This window comes from Juglans microcarpa x Juglans regia, chromosome 6S, assembly GCF_004785595.1.
Source record: "Juglans microcarpa x Juglans regia isolate MS1-56 chromosome 6S, Jm3101_v1.0, whole genome shotgun sequence".
Lineage (NCBI taxonomy): Eukaryota > Viridiplantae > Streptophyta > Magnoliopsida > Fagales > Juglandaceae > Juglans > Juglans microcarpa x Juglans regia.
Window position 1 is genome coordinate 15,817,489 of NC_054605.1, and position 14,668 is coordinate 15,832,156.

At 38.3% G+C, this 14,668-nt stretch overlaps 1 protein-coding gene across 1 annotated transcript; it reads left to right on the plus strand.

Moving 5' to 3' along the window:
- Positions 1-1,693: 1,693 nt before the first annotated feature.
- On the plus strand, positions 1,694-9,883 carry LOC121237116 (E3 ubiquitin-protein ligase RNF14). Its single transcript, XM_041133697.1, has 7 exons — positions 1,694-2,307; positions 5,954-6,028; positions 6,105-6,621; positions 6,992-7,377; positions 8,324-8,550; positions 8,654-8,786; positions 9,534-9,883. Exons 1-7 carry the CDS (start codon positions 1,723-1,725, stop codon positions 9,660-9,662), a joined length of 2,052 nt encoding a protein of 683 aa, XP_040989631.1. The 5' UTR covers positions 1,694-1,722; the 3' UTR covers positions 9,663-9,883.
- Positions 9,884-14,668: the final 4,785 nt, after the last annotated feature.

The following is a 14,668-nucleotide window of genomic DNA, read 5'->3' on the forward strand; positions in this document are numbered from 1 at the left end:
TGTCTAAAACCAAGTACTGCAAAACTAAATAAAAAACATGACGCTAGGTGGTAACTATCATGCATTAATATATAGTTTAGCAGCTTTTAAACTAAAGCATGTACTGCAAAATTAAAGGTATTGCAACTCAAAATTGTCTAAAACCCGGTACTGCAAAATTAAATAAAAAACATGAGACTAGGTAGTAACTGTCATGCATTAATATATAGTTTAGCAGCTTTTAAACTAAAGCATGTACTGCAAAATTAAAGGTATTGCAACTCAAAATTGTCTAAAACCCGGTACTGCAAAATTAAATAAAAAACATGAGGCTAGGTAGCAACTATCATGCATTAATATATAGTTTAGCAGCTTTTAAACTAAAGCAGGTACTGCAAAATAAAAGGTATTGCAACTCAAAATTGTCTAAAACCCGGTACTGCAAAATTAAATAAAAAACATGAGACTAGATAGTAACTGTCATGCATTAATATATAGTTTAGCAGCTTTTAAACTAAAGCATATACTGCAAAATTAAAGGTATTGCAACTCAAAATTGTCTAAAACCAAGTACTGCAAAACTAAATCAAAAACATGACGCTAGGTAGTAACTATCATGCATTAATATATAGTTTAGCAACTTTTAAACTAAAGCAGGTACTGCAAAATTAAAGGTATTGCAATCAACATTCCCAATTCGCATAAACAAATTTGACTTTTACACTAGTGAAGGCAAAACCCCTGTTTCTTCCACCAGTGACCATGACAACATTCCCAATTCGCATAAACAAATTTGACTTTTACACAAATCATATTAGGACATGATTCTAATATCTAACCAATGCAAAAATTAAAAACACAAGCCTTTGCCTGAAACTTCAAAAAGGCAAAAGACACCTGTCCATTGTTCACCGAACTCTAACCAGTCCATGTTGACCATGAAATTTAAGAGTTTCATTTGCATTACTATAAAATAAAAGCTACTCATCATCCACCGGTCACACCTACCTTGGCCCACCTTTTTCCGATTGTCTGAAGCCAAATATTGCTTTTGGTAATGGCTTCTGCTCTTCCTCCAACTTTCTTTTCTTTTCCCTGCTGCTGCTACTCTTTCCAATTTCTGCTATTGCTCAAACTACTCGTAACATCACTGTGGGTAGTTCTTTCTTTGAAACTGATGATAACTCTACATGGCTCTTCTGGTGATTTTGCCCTCAGTCAATCACAAATCTCAAACCGACGAAAAAAATTAGGAAATGTACCGGAAGATAGTGCCGGAAAGAAAACGGCTACCTTTCTTGGTTTTAAACAAGGTCGGGGTCGGACGTCTAACTCAGAGAAAGAAACAAGGTCGGGTTTAGGTTTCACTTCTAAACGTGAAAGCAGGGGAGGGGAGGGGAGGGAGTGAGGGAGAGGGGGGTGGGTGGGTTGGACGGGAGATAAATTTTTTTTTGTTTTTTAATAGAATGATTTGGAAACAAATTTTAAACGACGTGGCATGCCACGTACAGCGGAAAGCTCAATCGAGAAGATTGAGCGAGAATTGTAGCACTATCTTTTTTTTAATTATAGTTGACATGGAATAAAATATTCTTTCCCGCATAATCTCTACGCAAACTTTCTTGGCCGTAGATAAATGTTGTATTTTAATGAATCAAATTAATTTTAAAAGTAATTGGTTTATTATTATTATTATTGTTATTATTAGAGGGACGTTCGGGTCCAAAGATCTTTGAAACCGCCATGAGGAAGACCGGCAAAACTGGAGGAAGACAGGACCAGCGCCACCATCACAGCCGTCTTAATGAAATCGATGAGAACTGGGTCCTTAGGCCCCCTGTTGATGAGGAACCCAATCTTATTCAAACCGATCTCTCACCGCCTTCCTCCCCTTCCGCTTCTTCCGCAACAGAAAGCAGAATCGAACCAATTACCGTCAGTTTACTCGTCTCAAATCGCATCCCTAGAACCCGTCAAAACTCCAAGTGGGTGTCTAAGAATCGGCATGCCCATGCAGTCAAACCCAAGTTTGTGAAAAGGTCTGAACTGGGTTCTCCGAATAATGAAGTGGGTTCTCTAAATTCTTTGGATTCTGACATAGGGTCGTTGAGTATTGAGCAGAAAGTCAACACGAAGCAAGAGAAAGGCGGGGATGAAGAAGAAGGAGAAGGGCAGGAAAGAGATTGGAGAGAGACAATTGAGGTGTCCGAATCAGTTGAGGATGTGGATAGTATTTTCAGTAGATTGGAAGAGTTTCAGCTGGGCGTGGAAGAGCCTGAGTTGTCGGAGGAGCAGCTGAGGATCAACGATCAGCTGCAGGGGGACGAGGTAATTAATTTAGCGAGCTTGCCTATGGTACGGTGTTAGCGTTTTGAGGTTTTTGGTGATTGATTTTTTTTATGTTAAGTAATCAATAAGTTTTATTCATAATAATTGGCAAAGCCAAGTAGGGAATGTACATGAGAAATACCTGGCTATAATTTATAACTGAAAGAAGAAAGTGATGTACATTGAGTCTATTACAAACAATAGCCCCCACCCAAGAAAACAATGTTTTAAAGAAAAAAACTTTCAGCTTGTCCATTGTTCTCTCTTGGTTTTCGAAGCTTCTATTATTTCGCTCCTGCTAAATACACCAACAACATATAGGGACCATTTTTCATATTGCTGTGACTTGTGTATTTCCTCGAAGGCCTCTCTAGCATACCAGAAAGTTCACAAATCTGCCAAGCATTACCCATGATAAACCAAGTCCTGTAAAAAAATCAGCCCACAGGGTCCTGACCACCTCGCAATGTAAAAACAAATGATCAACAGATTCGCCATCTTTCTTACACATATAACACCAGTCCAATACCATTAATCGACGTCTCTTTAGATTATTTGTGGTGAGAATTTTGTCCAAAGCTGCTGTCCAAATAAAAAAAGCTGCTTTTGAATGAGCTTTGGTCTGCTAGATGCTCTTCCATGGGAATGAGAGCCGGCCAGGGTTCGATAAAATTCTGTGAAATGATCTGACCGTGAATTTACCTTTTTTGGAAAGGCTCCAAAACATCATATCCATCATACCCTCGGTCATACGTACAAAATATAGAGCCGCATAGAAATCTAAAATAACCTCCATCTCCCAATCTTGGGCTACTATAGTGAAGTCCACATTCCATTAAGGGAAGCCACTAGAAAAAGCCAAAAGGTCCGCTATTGCTACATTCTTTACTTGTGCCAACTCAAATATGGCGGGGAAGGTGTCTTTGAGACAACTTTCACCACATCATTTATCATGCCAAAATCTGATGCGAGAGCCATCGCCCACAATAATATGTATATATCTCTTGAAAGTCTCCCAACCCTTCCTAATTTTTTTCCACAAACTTACCCCATGTGAGCCACGTACCTCATTCAAGCACCAACCACCCCATGCTTCCCCAACCTGTGCATCAATGACAGACTTCCACAAATCCCCCCTTTCTTGTTGGTACCGCCACAACCATTTACCTAATAAAGCTTGGTTGAACTTCATCAAGTTATGAATACCCAATCCACCCCCAAAAACTGGAAAGCACAGTGTTCCAATTGACTAGATAGAACTTGAACTCATCTCTCAAACCACTCCACAAGAAATCATGTTGTAACTTCTCAATACGCTTGGCAATCTTTGCTGGGAGTGGGAACAAAGACAAAAAATAGATGGGAAGGTTAGAGAGAGTACTTTTAATCAATGTAAGCCTACCACCTTTTGATAAATACAACATCTTCCAAGATGCCAGCCTACGCTCCACCTTTTCAATCACAGGTTCCAAATTTGTTTTGATTTGAAGGAGACACCCAATGGGAATCCAAGATACTGAAGAGGTAAAGAAAGTACCTTACATCCCAATAGAGAGGGCCACCACTTCAGAAACATTCCCCACTAGCACCATCTCAGACTTTGACATATTAACTTTCAAACCCGAAACGGCTTCAAAACAAAGAAGTAGGGCCCTCAAAAATTGGACATGCCCGAGGTTTGCTCCATAGAATATACGAGTGTCATCAGCAAACAACAATGAGAAATATTAAGAGAATCGAAGTTACCATTCCCCACCGAGAAGCCATAGAGAAAACCACCTTCCATAAGACCTACAATCATCTTACTGAGGGCTTCCATGACGAATAGGAAAAGTAATGGAGATAACGGATCTCTCTGTCTCAATCCACGAGAGGAGTCAAAGAATCCCGCTAGAGAACCATTCACCAAGATAGAGAATCGAACTGTTTAGATACAAAACTCTATCCATTTCATCAATCTCTCTCCAAAACCGCATCTTGCAAGTAAATAGAGCAGAAATTTCCAGTTAACGTGATCATAGGCTCTTTTCATGTCTAATTTGCAAATTAATCTAGGTTCCCGAGATTTGAGACGTCCGTCTAGCACTTCATTTGCAATTAGAACCAAGTCTAGAATTTGTCTACCTTTGACAAATGTGTTTTGTGGTTTCGAGATTAACTTCTCCATCACCATACTCAATCGGTTTGCTAGCACTTCAGACAGAATCTTATAGACCCCTGTCACAAGGCTAATAGGACGATAGTCACGAACATCCACTAAGCCCACCTTTTTTGGTATGAGTGCTAAGAGGGTGGCATTGAGGATTTTTTTGAAGCTAGCATAATAATGGAACTCTTGAAAAACCCGCATAAGATCACCCTTGATCACTTCTCAATAGGTTTGGAAGACACCCATGGTAAAACCATTAGGGCCAGGGGCCTTATCACTAGCCATGCCATGAACAACTTTGCATAACTTCTTCTTCAAGGGACCTCTCCAACCACCCTGCACACTGTTGATCTAAAGCTGAGAAAGTCAGCCCATCTATTGACGGTCTCCAAGGTTGTTGTTCGGATAGGAGATGTTCATAATATTGTACCATGTGCTCCTTAATACTTGGCTGATTTTGGTGATTGATGATGGCTTATATGTTGCTTTGGCCATTTTCTGAATAGAGTTCTTTGAATGTGTTACAACCTTAGAACGCTTCCCAGACTTTAAGTTTAGTATGTTTACCTTTTTTTTTTTTTAATTAAGTTAAGCTTTATTGGATATCAATTTTTAGATTTAATATTTTAGATTTATTGGATGTCTGGCCAAAGTGCAATCAGCAAAAAAATTGTGAAAATAGTTCTAAACTTCTATGATTAGGATAGTATTTTAGGTGGGCCAGTGAAATTGCCTGGAAAAAGTACATGAACTAGAGAACTATTTGTTATAGGAATGTTATAGTGTTACATGCTGCAGCAGGTTTGGTTTTCAAACTATGCATCTCAAAGACAATTGATTGATTGTCACATTTGGATATGATGGCTTACCTATATATCGTACATATTTTTTGATAGGTAATATTTCGTACATATTTTATAAACATTAATATCCAAAACTATGAATCACACTCAATTACTTTCTTTTAGCCTCCGGTGCTGGGTAGATTTTTAGTAGTAGATGCTATAGACAGTACACATGTTGGAACTGGCACACTTTTAGCATTGGTTATCTATTTCCTCTATAAAGGTCTTTCAGGTTTTCTGAGATGCCTTTATAAGTAGTGCAGCTCAATTTAGTCGAGAGGTTTCCTTACTGTCATAAAGTTCAGCGATTATATCTTACCCTTTGTCGGGATTCCATCCATGCAAGTGTTATGGCCTATTTGGAGTGCACTCATCCATCTATACGAGTGTTATCGTCTTTCAAATTAAAATCTGGTTGAAATTGGTATAGGACTTGACAACTTTAAGACTCTTTACCAGGATTTTGTTGAACTAGATAATACTTTTTTTGAGAGATGGTTGACACTTTGAGGTGCCAAGCAATCATATCATTTCAAAAGTAGAACACATATGAGGATTTGAAGAGAGATCGAGCTTGAAATTAAAACGTGCAAGGTAGGAAATTTATGACCGCTTTGTATTACCTTCAATCATTTGTGTTTTTCTTTTGCAGTTACTTGCTATGGAATCCATTTATGGAGACAATGTTTTCATCCTTGACAGGCACGATGGCTTAAGATCTTTTCAGGTTTTGCAATAAACCAGTAACTAAAAATCAAATTTGATCATCAATAGAGAATTGAATGAAAATTTTTCTTTTGCAGATTCATATACGCATTGAAGCACCAAGTGGAATTGCTATTACTGCAATGCTAAATTCATCTGATGAACTTCATACCAAAATTGACAGTTCAGATGATTTCTCTTACTCTTTCAGAGTCGAATATCTTCCACCAATTTTGTTGACTTGTTTATTACCTAAACCATACCCTAGCCACCTACCGCCTTATTTTGCTATCTCTGTCCGGTGGTTGGATTCAAGTAAGATTTCCAATCTTTGCTCTAAGCTGGACTCAATATGGAGGGAACAGCTAGGGCAGGAAGTCATATACCAGTGGGTGGAATGGCTACAAAGTTCTTCTCTTTCTCACCTTGGGTTTGATAAAGAAATTATGCTTGGTACTTATAGACAAAGACTTACAGGAGATAGACGTGCAGTTTCTGGAATTTCTTCCCCAGATGTGGATATTCCTTTAATAAAAAGTTACAATGATGAGAGACACCTTGAGAACTTCCGCACAAACTTGCATGAATGCTGCATCTGTTTTAGTGAGTATGCAGGTAATTTTCAACCTTTATGTGACAAGCTACAGTGAGTTATCATTTTTCAAAGTACATATCTCGCATCATTATTATTATTGTTATCACACCGTGCAGTGATTTAGGCATAATTTTATATTTCCCTTGAATCCTGTGTCAGGATTTGCATTCTGTAGCATGTTCCAGGATAGGGTTTCTTGATCGCATTGATTTCTTGTCTGAACTGTAGCATGTTCCAGGATAGGGTTTCTTGATCGCCTTGATTTCTTGTCTGAACTGATTTCTTTAGTTTGCTGTATCTGTGTGGATTTAACAATCTTCCATCAGTGAATTTTCATCAACTAAAAATCCAATTCTTATGACCCTATTTTCACCTTTTAAAACGTATTAGGTACTGAGTTCATCAGATTGCCATGCCAGCATTTCTTCTGCTGCAAATGTATGAGGACTTATTCTGACATGCATATCAAGGAAGGCACCATAAGCAAGCTTCAATGTCCTGATACAAAATGTGGAGGTATGGTCCCTCCTGCTTTGTTAAAAGGATTGCTTGGTGATGAGGAGTATGAACGGTGGGAGTCCTTGATGTTACAAAAAACACTTGATTCGATGTCTGATGTTGCTTATTGCCCAAGATGTGAAACACCTTGCATAGAAGATGAGGACCAGCATGCTCAATGCTCAAAGTGCTTGTTTAGCTTTTGTACACTGTGCAGGGAGCGGCGCCATGTAGGCATAGCCTGTATGACACCAGAACTGAAGCTTCTTATTTTGCAGGTAAATTTTTTATATTCCTCTTTGGCATCTCTTTTTTTGCTATTTTTGGGTTCCTTCTGTATTACTGCGTATCATTTCCATTGATTGAGAATACTTGGGTCTGTCAACTCCTTTTTGGTGGAAATATAGTCACATACCTTGTATGTGGGTGGTGGTATACAAAGATAAGAAATCTATTCCAAATGTGATTCAATGACTTGGCCCTGTGTATGGCCAACCCTTGGATTCTGGTTTTTTGCTTTCACTTTTGAGTTTGAAGTCTCGCTTAGGTTGTTTACATTTTTCATTTCAGCAAAACATAGCTCAGTAGCTTCACTCTTAAGCAGAGGATCTACACATATCTAGCAGGATGCCCCACACCCAACAAGGAAAAAATTAAAAGATACACATACATGTTCTTTATGATCCATTAATTTGTGTAGTTTCAGTTAATTGAACTCTTTCATGATAGCTTCAGAGTGAGTTTTACTGAAGAGTCCAATACATCAATATTTAGAGTAGGATTCAACCCACATGGTACCATGGCATTATACTGTCCAATTAATCTGTGAGTTTCATAGCATTGTTTTTAACCATGTCCTGTATGACAGAGTAAGTGTACTTTGTTGTTATTTCACATTCAAGATCTCCAAATGGTCCAGTGTGTAAGAAACCTCATGATGTCTCAGATATTTTTCCTCAGTGAAAAGGCGTCCCATAATGTTCTGGACCTTCTTTTTTTAATTTACTTATTTATAAAAAGGATTGTACACTGTAATTGGGGCTTGTCTCTTGATATTATGTCAATCTCGCTATTCCATAATGATATCTTCTGCATTTAGGTTTTCTTTCTTACCTCCTTTTAAGTTTCTTTTAAGCATTTCCTTGCCTTTCTAATCAACTTCCACCATATTGTAGTAAACTTCCATATTACTAGAAACTTAGGTTCTTTGCTTTTTGACTGCAGGAACGCCAGAATTCATCCCAACTAAAGGAGGAGCAAAAGCGTAGAGAACGTGAGATGATCAATGAGATTCTTAGTGTCAAGGAAATACTTCGTGATGCTAAGCAATGTCCATCGTGTAAGATGGCAATTTCCAGAACTGAAGGTTGCAACAAGATGGTGTGTGATAACTGTGGGCAGTATTTCTGCTACCGCTGTAACCAGGCAATTGATGGATATGATCATTTCGGGTATTTAATTTACATGTAGTTTAGATTTTACTAACTATGCTCTTTTTTGTTCTGCTTGAATGTATGATTAATGAATTTCTATCAACTTAATTACTTGTTCAAGGAGTGGGACATGCGATTTGAACCCACAAGAAGTAATTCAGGAGTGGGAAGAGCGCATTAATCCTCGCCAAGTGTTGGGTCTCTTTGCCGCAAATGGTCAGGCATGCCCTAATTGTGGTCAATTCAATGCAAAGGTGAGTTAAAATTGTGTGTCTCAAAAGTTTGGATATCAAGACCCATAGTTACGTCCAACTTGCTTTTATAGGCTGTCACCTATAAATTATTTTCTTTGATTTAGAGTTTATGAAAATTTATTGGTACATCTTACACATTGTATTTTCAAACACGCTAGTAAATTTATTACAAGTGATATGAGATCATTGAAATGAATTACTTACATATATATATATAAACAAAAAAAAAAAAGGGAATTGAGGAAGAAAGGCTCGCTGAAACAATCAAGTGGATAAAAGGTTTTAGCGAATTGAAATCCTCTTGATTATTAAGTTTTTCTTTTATTGGTGAATCACCACATTTATTGTTTATAAGAAGACAATTATTGACATACATAGCAATGATGCCCAAACCTTCATGCTTTAAGAGTCAATAATAAGACCAAAAGAGGAAAGAGATGGCCCACGTTGTTACTGACATATTAGTTGTGTTTCCCAATTGAAGTGAAGATATATTTCATGATACTGACCTAAGAAATCCAGCCATACGAGGCCTGAGTCGAATGTCGCCTGGGCCAAGAAGCATGTCTATTGTATACAAATCGAATCTGACAAAATACTGGACTAGAAACTGTTTCTCCTTCATTGGTTTCTTGATCAATTCTGTTGACAGGCATTTTAATGTCTCTCTGTTCGTTTGAACTACAGACTGCACTAGTTTGATTGATATGGCTTTCTGTTTTTTGCTTTTCTTGGCTATACTAACAGATTGGCAACAACAATCATATATTTTGCTGGGCGTGCCAAGTTCATTATTGCTATCTTTGCAAAAAGATTGTGAGGCGTAGCTCTCAGCATTACGGACCCCGGGGTTGCAAACAGCACACGGTTGGGTAGCATCCGGAACTATCATTGAACACTCGGGTGCACTTGGCCTATTCGAATGAGCAAACCGAGCAGCCTGTCATAACAGTTAAGTGTTGATGCATTAGGATGAAATGGATTAAGCCGCTTGGCTCTTGTGGTGATTTGTATCAAGTTCCAGTGGAAGGTTCTTCTATTCTCGTTTGCCTCATTCCTGATTAAACTGAGACATCTCGACCATACAATTTTCCCCAGGGTGTTGTAACGTATATGTTTTTGAGATCACATTCTTTTCTTTTCGGTGATGTTGGGTGTGACTTCTCCTTTGTTGCGTGTTTATACAGTGAGCTGTTGTGCAGCGAGCAGTGTCTCGGAATACGAAAACATTCTCATAATATTAATAATTAGTGATTATTAAGCTATTTTGATTATCATAAACTGGGAGTAATACATTATCCGTACTTTCTAATTAGCCTGTAAATATAACAATGAGCATGAAAATCTATCCCCTTAAACGGCATATATAAACTATGCTTAGTAAATTAAAGCTATGATGATTGTTCTTTGTTCTCATCATCCAACGACATCTAGGCATACACAATCCAACTGTTTGGACTAATCTGTGTTTTTTTAAGAACCACACGTATATTTTAAACACCAATTTTGAAGACATGTATAATTGTTTGCATCTACTTCTTCGTCCAATTTTTATTTATTTATTTATTTTTTCCTAATCAAGCATGCTTATCATAGATATAAAATATTACAAAGATATAAAGAGAGGGTCCTTGCCACTATCAATATACAAAATACAACTAAGTAGATTATCTAAGGGTACGTGACAAAAAACTAAGTTGGTTGTTGCCCACTGTGCCACAGAGTGTACACATCAATTTTGAGATTGATGAATTTTTTTAACGCTCCAATCATACTGATTTTGTAATGCATGACCAATGTCTTCAATAATTGGAGTTATCTACCATATTTGAGCATCGTCATTTATGGTTGATATTACCAACTAGGCATTTCCTTCCAGGATAATGGGACCCTTTTGCAAGTGTTATGCCATCTTTATAGCGAGAAGGGCTGAAGAGGCTTTTGTAATGACCTGAATTGTAGACTGATTTTTTGATATCCATATTTTTAAGATCTTCTTATGGTAGTTGAAAGATTGTAGAATTTAATATTTAGGTCCGAAGTAGTTAGCCAAGTGAGTCGAGATTTTTGACGCCACAAAGTTTCTTCATGCTTCAAATGTTCTTGGAGGTTTTGTTAGAGTTACTTCTCTCTTGATAGGTTATGTGGATTTGGAGGGTTGCACTGAATATCAAGAAACTTGTTTTCTATTTGTTGGATATTGACTTGGATTTTTTCAAAGTGAACTTTATTCTGGTATTTGAGAGCCTTTTTGGTGGGCTTGATTTTCCTGCAAAGTATAAATGCTGGGTTCCCAATAAAATGCTTGCACCAGACTTCATGAATTATTATCTGACTTAATGGCTCATGGATCTAGAATTCTTCGAAATTGAATGATGAAGCACGTCGAAAGTGCATTGTTGTATTGTGTAGAAGCGGATGGTGGTCTGATGCTGAAGAGGTTAGATGCTGCTGCAAAGTAGCATCGGAGAATAATAATCTCCACCGAGGATTTGCCATTCCACGGTCTAATCTTTCTCTGATCAAAGCATTTCTTTGTCTATCGTTGGTCCAAGTAAAAGTGGAACCAGTGAAGCTGATGTCAATTAAGTCGTATGTGCCCATCAAATCTTTTAATCCACCAATTGAAGAAGATGTAATAGGTCGCCCTCCAAATTTTTCTGATTGGTTTAATAGATCATTGAAATATCTTATGCAAACCCATGGACTCGAGAATGATTTGAAGGTTGAGTCTAAGTTCCAAAAGCTTGTTTTTTGATGCCAGTGTGCTTGGGCATAAACATATGTTGCAAGCCAATGACGATTAGGAGGATCAGAGTAAATTAAAATAGATATCACATTCATATTAATATGTACAGGTTCAACATCTACACCCGGACGCCATAATAGCAAAAGGCCTCCTTATTCTCGAGGTTGGGAAGTTTATAAAATGGTGGAAATCTAGACTATTCATAATAGTTAGGGTGCGTTCAGATATCACCATGGTCTCTAACAAAAATATGATGTCTATGTTATATTTTCTAATATTAGTCCTTAAACTTCTTATTACCTTGGGACGGGCTAGTCCCCTGCAATTCCATACCATTGTCTTCATGGAGTAGGTGGAGACATGATTGAGTCTGCCTCGTCAACTGTTTTGGATTTCCTGGTTGTTGCATGTAGTGTTGTCCTATGATATGGTTTTGTTCGAATATGCTCCTTTGATTTTGTGATTTTCCCAGCAGTAATAGAGTGCATTTCAAGAAGTATATTTGCCAGATTTTCCTTCTCGTTGGTAGGATTTTGGTTAGTATCACCAATCGGTGTAGGAGATGGAGGGACTTTGTGTAAAAACCTTTTCGAATCTTTTTTTTCAGTGGCCGACTTTCTTCGTGCACAAGAGGGGTATTCCTCTTGAAAATATTCTTAGCTTTAGGAACTTCAATAGGTTTAAGTGGACTGCCCGTGGGTTGTTCATCCACTATGGGGCCTTTGGTTTGTGTCTTCAGTGGGCTCAGAGTGTTAGAGGTTTCTGGGCTATAGTTGAATAATTGGGCCTGATCTTTAAAAAAGAAACCTTGGGATGGCTGATCTGGATAGGCAATAGTGGGCTCACTTACATGGGCCAACCACTGCAGCTTGCATCTGCTTCCATTGAGAGCGCCATAGTCCATACGCTTTTGTTTTGTACAGAGGGATATGAAAATCTCTGTAGCGCCAAATCAGGCAGTGTGTTGTACGACATGTGATCTGCCCCCATTTGAGAAGTCTAAAAACTTGGATTGGCTGATGGGAAGGGATCTATTAAGTACAAATTTCCAGCTCTGATTGTTTTTTAGGTGATTGGCGAGGAGGATTCAATGTCTGTTGTAGATGGATGGATGTTGTTCCACGAGGCTTGCAGATCTTGGAGGCTCGAAGGGAATTTCTTCGCTGACGCCAAACTTGGGAGTTGAGAGCCATTCGACCATGAGGTCTGCGCTAGGTTGGAGAGCTCACTGGTTGAGGGGCAGTGTTGACGCCGAACTTTGAGGATGTGTTTCAGTGGTGAGAGGAAGCTCCATGCTTGGTGGTTGCCATTTTTGGAGAGTACCTGCGCCGACGAAGCCGCTGGTGAGTGCTGAAGGAATCTCTACAAACATTTCCTTTTCTGCATTTATAATTTCTCCCATTTTTTCTCGCTCTTTGCACTGTGGAATAGATCTCTTTGAACTGGTTTGGGCTTTGCTGCTCTTTCATAATATAGATTTCAGTTGAGTGTTTGTCTGTAAAATTTCCCTTTTACTGGCTTGTCCAACTGTGGGTTTGTCTGTGCGATGGCTTGGGCTTGCTGTGGAGGTTGACTTGTTGCTGAGTTGTGGAGGTCAGCTCTTAGCCAAGAACCGAAAGGCAGATGGGGAGGGATGGTTTTTAAGAATGTGTAGAATATCTGTGAGTGACCTATCCTCCCACAAGCATAGCAAAAATCAGACAATCTCTCGTATTTGAATGAAACCCATGTGTTTATGTTGTAATCTCTGAGAAGCCAAAAACCTTGTTTTAGTGGTTTTGTAATGTCTATTTCGACCTTTATCCTTACGAATTTTCTGCAAGCTATTCCAAACTGTAGATCTACTTCCACCTCCAATAAGTTTCCCATAGCTTTGCCAATGTTTGTAGCATTTTCTAGTCATATGGTCCAATGTAAGCCCGTGTATTTGCACATGAAAGACTGAAGAATTTAAACTTATCTCATGCCATGTAGATCCTGGAGGCCACGATTTAAGAATGAGCAAATGCCCCTTAAAGTTCCATGGAGCTTGGTTAAGGATCCTTTGTTTATCATGGACTGACTGAAATGTGAAGAGGAAGAGATTAACTTCTAAATCTTTAATGTGAAAATTTTTATGAAATTCCATGCTGCTTTGATGCTTGCATGTAGTGCAGTTTTGTTCAATGGACGAGCAGCCACAATTCGTCCAGCCAATGCAAGCTCTGTGGTTTTCTTTGTTGTTTCTGTAACTGATGATAGGTTGAGATCTTTCCAGGATAGAGCTTCTGTTTGTTGGATTAGTAGATCCATTTCCATAAGTGGAGAACTGTTCTAAGTGGTCCTAGGTTGTTTTTTGTTTAGGTAAATGGTTGATTACTCCATGAAAGAGGTGAAAGAGAGACGAGAGAGAGAGAGAGTGGATATTCTTCGTCCAACTTTATAGTATGGTTTGGTTGGCACATAGACGGAGTCAAGTTGATTCAGGTTCAACCCATTATACAAGCTCTATACATAAGCAAGTTTGCATACCAATCTGCGTATTAATGTTGTTGCATTCATATTCTAAATTCAAATTAGTACTGTTTTTAATAAAATCTACTTTCTGACTAATTATATTGAATGAGTGTACATATTAGTGCATAGAATTACTCACAATTAAATTTTTCTATTATTACGAAAAGAAAAACTCTGGATGCATTCTTATTTATGCAGTCGTTGTGCACTAATCCAACGTGGATCGGTTCAATCAGCTAAGAATTCTGCTACGTAGAGTCGAGTACGTGCAGTCGTAGGGGCTAATCTGACATCATGCCACGTCAGTGTATGTTTACAAAAAGGATGCAGAAGCGAGAAAGAAAACACAGAGAGGGGAGAAGGATATAGAATTTATTTGCTGGAAAAAGATGTTCATCAAACATGTTCACAACAACTCATTTTCCTGAATGTATGGAACTTTTGAACTTATTAAATTCGTCAAACATGTTCATAGCGAAAAGATGTAATCATTTGTCTTCTCCCTAGCGAGCTCGATCGGCTTCCTATAATGGTGACTATAAATTTTACGAATTACACCTTCAAGCTTCTCCGAGAAACAACAGGGAGCACACCACCCCGGCTCGAATGACATCTTCGTCATCGTTACAAAATGATG

Coding starts and splice junctions, on each gene's coding strand:
- LOC121237116 (XM_041133697.1), top strand. CDS start 1,723: ATGAGGAAGACCGGCAAAACTGGAGGAAGACAGGACCAGCGCCACCAT. Junction 8,551..8,653: donor GATGGATATGATCATTTCGG/GTATTTAATTTA, acceptor TACTTGTTCAAG/GAGTGGGACATGCGATTTGA. Junction 8,787..9,533: donor GTGGTCAATTCAATGCAAAG/GTGAGTTAAAAT, acceptor CTATACTAACAG/ATTGGCAACAACAATCATAT.